The sequence below is a fragment of the Diprion similis genome, chromosome 9, assembly GCF_021155765.1.
Source record: "Diprion similis isolate iyDipSimi1 chromosome 9, iyDipSimi1.1, whole genome shotgun sequence".
NCBI classification, from domain to species: domain Eukaryota; kingdom Metazoa; phylum Arthropoda; class Insecta; order Hymenoptera; family Diprionidae; genus Diprion; species Diprion similis.
This window is the reverse complement of record NC_060113.1, coordinates 5,726,336-5,734,094: the sequence shown is the minus strand read 5'-3', so window position 1 is coordinate 5,734,094 and position 7,759 is coordinate 5,726,336. Positions and strand designations below refer to the sequence as shown.

The following is a 7,759-nucleotide window of genomic DNA, read 5'->3' as shown; positions in this document are numbered from 1 at the left end:
CTTGTATAAGTACAAACGTTAAAAGTGTTTTTCGGGGGTTTGAATTCTTTGACTACTATCAATGACGTCACATGACACTAACCAATCGAAGAGGAGGTGGGCAGTGCATCTCATTTTATACCGTGAAGTTTTGTCAGAAACAAGAAATCGCTATTCATAATACGTAAACAAATCAATGTGCAATTGTGGTGCAGGTGAGACTTTTAAAATGATTTGTGATTGGTGTCGTTTGTCATTGTTGAGAAAATTGATTATACGCAATTTAAACTACCAGGATCCATGACTTGGTCACTTTGATATTAGATGCTGATATTTCTATGTCGTTGTTACACTTGCATTTGTTAAATATTCTGCACGGTAACGTATGAGAGAAATGGAAAGTCAGTGTCTTCGTCCTTCTTTTGGAGAGATTAGCGATGCGAGATATTGATCATCTTAGTTATGTGATTGTTAAATATGCATCGGCGATCAACGAACACGCCTCGTCACTTTAAAAGTAAAGGACAAATGTCACGGTAAACGAATGAAGCTATGTATCTAGTATTCCATTATCGAGAATTACCGGACGCGAAACGATCTCGGATTACCAACAATTATCAACAATTAACCCTTCGCGTTGCACAACTTCTGTGTATAACATTGGTCTTGCACCGGGGTTACTGGAGACTGCATCAAAAATCATTGCTTGGCAACGGAGATATCGGTTTGAATAACCTGAAAAAAATTTGGGATATGCTTTAACTATGACTTATCAAAGTAAATTAATTAATTTTAGCAAATAGAAATTTTGAATATGAAAAAAAAATTCATATAACAACAAAATAACAGAAAGTGGGTCATTCTACTCTAAAAATCATAACTCAATAAATTTTCAATACTTTGAGCAGAAAATTGACTGAGTAACTCTCAAGATACGGATATTTAGAGAAAAAAAGTATAGAAATTCTACGCGATGAATAAAACGTATTGATTTGATTGTGAGTGAGTGAGGTTAAATTTTTGAAAAAAAAATAAATTAACGATGTTTACAATACTTCCTTATTTATCTTGGATAAAATCAGATTATTTTAGATAGTTTTCATATGGGATTTACGGTTAATGTTAACTTCAATGATTCGAAGCATTTCGAGACTAGAATATCATTGTTCACACTGGTATTGACTGTTATTTGAAAAGCGAATAACATAGTTTCACGCAAGGTCTTAGAAATTTGAACCAAAATTAAAAATGACTTCGTAAATCGGATTTGTAAATCTACTTCGTTGAATATATCACCTTACACAATCAAGGGCAATGAGAACGAGAAACAAATGAAAAAAAACGAGTCATTTAGATCGGTGATCGTCTTCAATCTTATAATGCAAACCAACGATCCATGCTGTTGAAATCAACAGTATCGATAGCTGCTTTCAGCCTTAATACACAGATTGCAGTACCTGTAATAACACTCTTATCGAGATGACGTCATGTAATTTTGTACCATCGAGTGTTTCGTTATTTACGCACACCGTCTTCTCCCACTGACCACAATATTACGTAATTGTCAGACCACCGTCATCGCCGCAAAGAAGAGTGTGAAGCTTCGAGACAAGTTCTCACACCCAGAGTCAACTCTTGAACAACCAAAAACATTACACTCGATCATACAATACATATATGTACGTTTTAGGTCGGGTGACACACCTTTTGTTAATCGGTGACGAAGGAACATGGTCTTTGATCATGCGGTAAAAAACTGGTCGTCAATTCTGAAAGAGGATGTCACTGATCGTACCAAACGTATGGATTTTCCAGCATTTTGTTTATAATGTTTCTCGTTAGATTTGGATGCGACCTGTGTTGCTGAAAGTTGACGAAAGATCGATGGTCCAGTTTCGAAACCAGGAAACGCAACGCGAACATTTGATCCCACCGCAGTTGTGCACATCGACAAAATTCAGGTAGGTTGCATTTTTCAGTGACAATATAACTTGGTCAACGGCTTCGCGTGGGTGTTGTATATACGATCCGAGATGAAGAGAGAACGATTTACGAAACTGGATCCGCCTACCTAGTCGAGTGCTCTGCCACCTGACCGAAGAAGATGAAGAAATGAAGTCTCTAAGCCTCGTCCAAGCCGTTCAATTGTGCTTATGTAAATCGTGATATTATGTTACTATGGATGGGCGTAAAAGGCGAATGTTGCGACCATAACTGCCGTTATTATTCTTGCGTCAAGCCGAAATTGTTGTGTATGTGTGCCTCTTCATCGCTTGCGTATTGGATCGAATTGTGGAGTAGAATTAAGAGTGAAAAATTACTGTGCATTGTCAGACTTATTACACTTTACGTAATGATGAACCATTGAGAAGTTAGCTGCGGCGCTCTTGAGCTCTCTCGCTAGTGTAATTGGCTGAAAGATTAATTGAAAATCGAATAATATTCGTTCGAAAGCTGAGTGTACTTCACGCCTGATGATACGTGCGCAACATCCTATTTTGAAATATGTAGTGCAATATCCTGTGCGTCGTTTTAATATCCTGATGGTTAGGTTAGGTTATGAACAGGCCAGTTTTCGGTTAAGTTTTATACTGCGTTAGAAAAATGAAGTGCTAGAAGCTTCTAGATATTTCGTTTCGTCTGAATCAGCTGCTATTGAAAAATGTTCTCATTACGTCAGAGCCTGGTTATCGGCGCCATTTTATCGCAACATAACCTAACTTTTTAACTTTAATGGAGACCAATCGTGATTCTTGGGGGTTCAAATTAATCTTGTCACATGAATTAGTTAAAAGTAATCCATAATATATCTGTTTTATTATCCACAAGCGAAAAAACACAGTCAACGTTTGATTTTTTTCGACCAGATGACGAATTGCAAAGTGACGATCCCCAACGGAGATAAAATAGCAGCAGATTTCATTCCAGAACTTGATAATTACGAGATATTTCTATTCAGGAAACCGATCGAACTTATGTTAATGAAAAATGACCGTTTATTTAATGACAAAATTTTAGTCCTTCAGGTTTATTCGTTTTTCAATTCTTTTCACATGTTGAACTTGTTTGAAAACGATTTTAAAACTGGAATATTAAGTCATAAATCTTGATACTTCTTTGTAGTGTGGAAATTATGGATGCGTGCCAAAAAACGAAGAACTTGATCTGTCGATTCGATCGCTGCAAGAGAAAAAAACGAGATTCTGAGGATGCAACAGCTCACATAACCGGCATTTAAGTACAGGCATCTTTTTCTTCTCGAGAAGATATATATCGACGTCTGCAAAAAGCAGAAGGTAGATACGGGCCTTGGCCGATTGGGCGACGACTCCGATATGTACGCCAAGTTGCATGTGGTGTAGTGTGCCAATTTTCTGCGAGGAGATCGTTAAATTTGGGATAACACGAGCGGTTAATTGAACCGGTAGGTACTTTTGTATAGGTATAACGAAAGCCTGACAGAACTCGGTCTGTAGGATGATTGTGAACCAGTTCAACGCGGCCGCGTACCATGGGTCATTAATTAGGAGGTTGGCTGGCCGAAACCGATACTTTTTTATTAATTTTATTGCGAGATAGCCATACATTGAAGATTTATTAAAATGTTTTATTTATAAGCTACGAAAATCTCTTTGAAAAAAAAATGAACAGAAAATACTAGAATCATAAACAAGAGCTTTAAAAGTTTTTGTTTTGAATCATTTTAAAGCGCTTGGAAATTGTTATAAAGAATAGGGTGAATTCGTTCGATCTCACTCTGCAATGGCTCGTTTTATCCAAGAGACTATTTTCTACAAATTTACTGAAACAGATTTTGGTTTTAATATTCGAATTGACATTATCATTCATTGGTCATGATTTGTAATATCGTTGCAACGTTTAAATTTTTGCAAAAATTACTGTCTTCGGGGCAAAATGAGCCATCGTAAAGTGAAACCGAACGAATGTACTGAATTTTTAACCATTTTTAAGCATGTAGTTAAGTTGAGTTAAATCTTTATTTATAACTTCAGTATTTTCTGTTTTTGTATTATATTTTTAAAGAAATTTTAGTAGCTTAGGAATTATAACGATTTGATAAATTCGCTAAACCGCTTTACATCAAAGCGTTGACCAGTTCAATCATTGGCCGAAATTCCGGAGAATTGATAATTTACCTCGATAAAATTTTCACTGAGTTAAAATCAATGATGTTTTACTCAACGATCCAGACCCCTGCCTGGATCACTGACTGTTTTATATCCAAAGAGTGACCTACTTTTCTGGATCGTTCAATCAGAGTACAAATGACTATTTTTGGTGCTGAAGACATGGGTTTAAAAAAATACCGAATATAGTTATTTAAATGGAAATTGTAATAAAAATCTCGACTAATTACTCGTATTAGCTCTTGTTACTTTGGATTTTCTCAATTTTGGTGGAACAGTGAAGACAATAATTTTTTTACGGCCTGGGCATTGAAAAGTCGACTTTTTGTGGCAGTTTTCGTTCCGTAAAGTGACGCTTTATACGGCAGCGAACAAAGTTGCGGAATAAAGTCTTTATTCCGTAGTTTTGATGCGCAGTTCGAAGTGCGCATCCCAAACTGCCGAATAAAGTAGCTTCGTCGAACAGATCGTGACATAACCTCACTTTTCGTTTTACTTTTCAATGCCCATACCGTAAAAAATATTGCACGTGGCATGCCCGTAAACCGTTTTTTGGCTCGGATAATTTCAGTACTCGCTTCCGGCTCGCCTTCAGCTCGTCCTGAAATCTTTATCCTCGCCAAAAAAACAGGCGGTTTACGGGCATGCCACATAAATAGCTATTATAATCAATGCAATTTAAAATATCAAGCATCGGATAAGAAACTGAACAACAAACCAGTTACCAAATGAAACAATTGTCTCCAAGTAACACTGTCACATTATCATCCGTCGTTACAACGACGTGAAGAGATTCTCGCATCCCTATTCCGTCTCCAATTTCACTCAGAGTGATAATAAATCTTCGAATTCAAATACGAAGACACGGTTTCAGGCAATGGACAAAATAACCGTTTACAACACCGTACTATTAATTGGTAAATAAGGTTTATTTACAGGAAATTATAAAATAAAAGCGCTATTCAAGTCTCCTAAACTAAACATATCAGTGGTAGTATCCGTGAGCGGGGGCAGCGTAGCTGACGTGGGCAGCGGGGGCGGCGACCTTGACGGGGGCTGGTGCGTACTTGGGGACGACGTGTCCGTGGCCTGCAGGTTCCTTCTCAACGACGGCGTTGAATCCGTTGTGGGGGTCAGCGGTGTAGTGGACGACGCGACGGGTTCCGTCAGCCTCGATCAGGGAGTAGCTGCCCTCGACGGAGTCTCCGTTGCGGGTTTCCTGCTGGCTCTTGGCGTCTCCGGTCAGGGTGTCGTGGACGTCGTAGGAGTAGCTGTACTGGGGGTTGGGGTCGTAGTCGGCGTCGACGGCCTTGGCGATGGGGGCGGCGTAGCCGTAGGCGGGGGCAGCATGGTAGGCCAGGGGGGCGGGAGCGAGGACTCCGGCGTTGGCGACGGCCACGAGGGCGGCGAGGGCGATGAGCTGAAACAAATATGGGGTTTTTTTTTTTTTTAATTTAGGAATCGTTGAATTTCGTCGATGAGGCAAGTTTGTTGGACTCCATATGGAGGTGGCGGGTGAGTCGAGAATCAATACTTCTTGGCTCACGTGATAAAGTAGATTTTTGTTCACCTTTTTTGTTCACCTTAGTACCATAAGTTGTGGCCATATTCGTTACCGCTATGGCTACAACGAATTGTACTCCAGAGGTGATTAGATCAACGTAAATACTCATGATCAAGTAATGGAGTGTATCGAGTATCGAAGCTAGACTTCTGTTTCAAACTTCTTCAATGTCGAATTTTAGTCACGAATCGAGTATATAATAATTGATTAGATTGAAAGTCATTTAGTAATATACAGGGTGAATTTCTGACTACTAAATGGTTCGGTGCGGATATTAAAATTTAGTGCGCATGCGCTATAATTCGAGCGCAGTTGTTTGCCGGGGCGACCAATCGTCGTGAACCCGATCTCGAAAATCTTTATATTTGTCGCTAGTTGTTGTGCTCAACATCGACAGCTGTTAAACATGTTTGAGGTTAGATACATCGCGGCGAATTGTTGTCTAAATTTACAACCGTTGGTCACCCTGGAAAACAACTGCTCTCGAACTTTCGCGCATGCGCATTAAATTTTAGCAAACGACGGATTATTCAGTCGTTAGAAATTCATCATGTATACAGAATTTTATAAAAGATCTATTTCAGAAAATTTGCAAGAATTAAGACGGTTTTTATAGATAAATAAAATATTGATATCTAAACTCCAATTTACTATAGCGATATTTTATTTTTTCTTCAACTTTTTGGAAACTTGTCGTAGCTTGCTAATATATAGAATTGATAAGAAGAGATACTAAATTTGACATCACCAGCCTCGTGAAATTCGGTTCGAATATTTGTTTTTCAGTGTTAGAATTCATATTTAAATAAAATACGGTACAAATCTGTTTTATAAATTCAAACTTCTTAAACACACACTCGGTTAACGAAACAAATTCTCCTTTTCTAAAAAACCTGAGCATTTCTTTGAACCAAATCAGTTCCACAAATATGATGAACTCTGATTTCACACCGAAAGATTTAACCTGGACGGTATAAAAATTGCAGAATTTTTTTTTTTTAATTGTCTAAATTTCGGATGTGGAAGACTTATTCCGAGTTCCTCTCTCACCTTGAATGCCATTTCTGGTGTTGTGCTTAGATCGTGTTTGTCGGTAAACTGATGCTGTGTGTCATGTTCCCTCTTGCTTATATATCTATCCCAGCATTCGGTGAATTTTGTTTCTCCTCTCACTTGAAGTCTCTGGGCCCGGTTTGCCGACGGCGATACCCGGCCGAAATTTTGCACCTAGTTGTATGCCCGTAATAATCCAACGCGATATCTGATAGAAAGCCTCACACCGTAATCGCCTGCGTAAATCTATACGAATCGATCCCAAAATAAAAACAAAACAAATCGCATTTCATTTTGTTCTAATACTCCTGATATATGTAGAAATTCTAACGAAAGTACCGAGTTTTCACGGATGTGGAAAAATTCAGCTGAAATGGAAACGTGAACGAAATCTTTGTTTTATACCGAGGAAGTTTTCTCCTGTTAGAAACTAGATTTCGGATCGTTTGATATAATAGTACATGAAATGGATACGTGAAATTTTATAGCCCCGTAAACAACTCGCGCAGGTATAATCTCGCATTCGTAAGTGGTTTGTTTCAAAATTTCTTCCCTGAACAAAAGCGAGACGCGCATTTGTACATTTATGCAATCCCTCAGAAGGTCAGCATGAATAATGCAAGCCGGACTTGCTTGACCAGTTGCAGCTTTGGTGTCAGTTGGCTGACTCTCATTCCGGTTTGTTACCCTTTGTCACTTGCAGGTGGAAGAAAAAAAAATAATAAAAGGAAAATGAGGAGGGAGAAAGAGAAGAAAAAATCGTCTGAAACGCTGCAAATTATTATATAAAACATGCTCCATAAATTAGTCAAGAAGTCTAATTTATTCGCAGACATAATCGTTACAGTTCTTTTCGAGTAATGAAGACTTTTCACCTTCGCGTTTACTCTTTGATTTTCATCCCAGTTTATCGTCAATTTCTTACTAGTCGTAAGCATGGAAAGCCGGAGTTATTGGTTCGCGGCTAATTCCTGTCACGTTGTGGCAAATCCTAGTTACTTTCTTTTTTACAAAC

The 7,759-nt window shown here is 38.4% G+C and overlaps 1 protein-coding gene across 1 annotated transcript; it reads right to left on the bottom strand.

Annotated features, from left to right (window-relative positions):
- Positions 1-5,037: 5,037 nt before the first annotated feature.
- LOC124410358 (cuticle protein 7-like) lies at positions 5,038-7,385 on the bottom strand. The gene is made up of 3 exons (XM_046888648.1): positions 7,219-7,385; positions 6,742-6,918; positions 5,038-5,547 (listed from the first exon to the last, which is right to left on the bottom strand). The coding sequence occupies exons 1-3, from the start codon at positions 7,318-7,320 to the stop codon at positions 5,113-5,115; spliced, it is 714 nt and encodes a 237-aa protein (XP_046744604.1). The 5' UTR covers positions 7,321-7,385; the 3' UTR covers positions 5,038-5,112.
- Between the last annotated feature and the right edge of the window lie 374 nt (positions 7,386-7,759).

Bases quoted from the DNA above. Each gene is read 5' to 3' on its own strand.
- LOC124410358 (XM_046888648.1), bottom strand. From the start codon at position 7,320: ATGCGCGTCTCGCTTTTGTTCAGGGAAGAAATTTTGAAACAAACCACT. The intron at 6,919-7,218 runs GTATCCATTTCA...GCATACAACTAG, and splicing joins ACGGGGCTATAAAATTTCAC to GTGCAAAATTTCGGCCGGGT. The intron at 5,548-6,741 runs GTGAGAGAGGAA...TATTTGTTTCAG, and splicing joins CACCAGAAATGGCATTCAAG to CTCATCGCCCTCGCCGCCCT.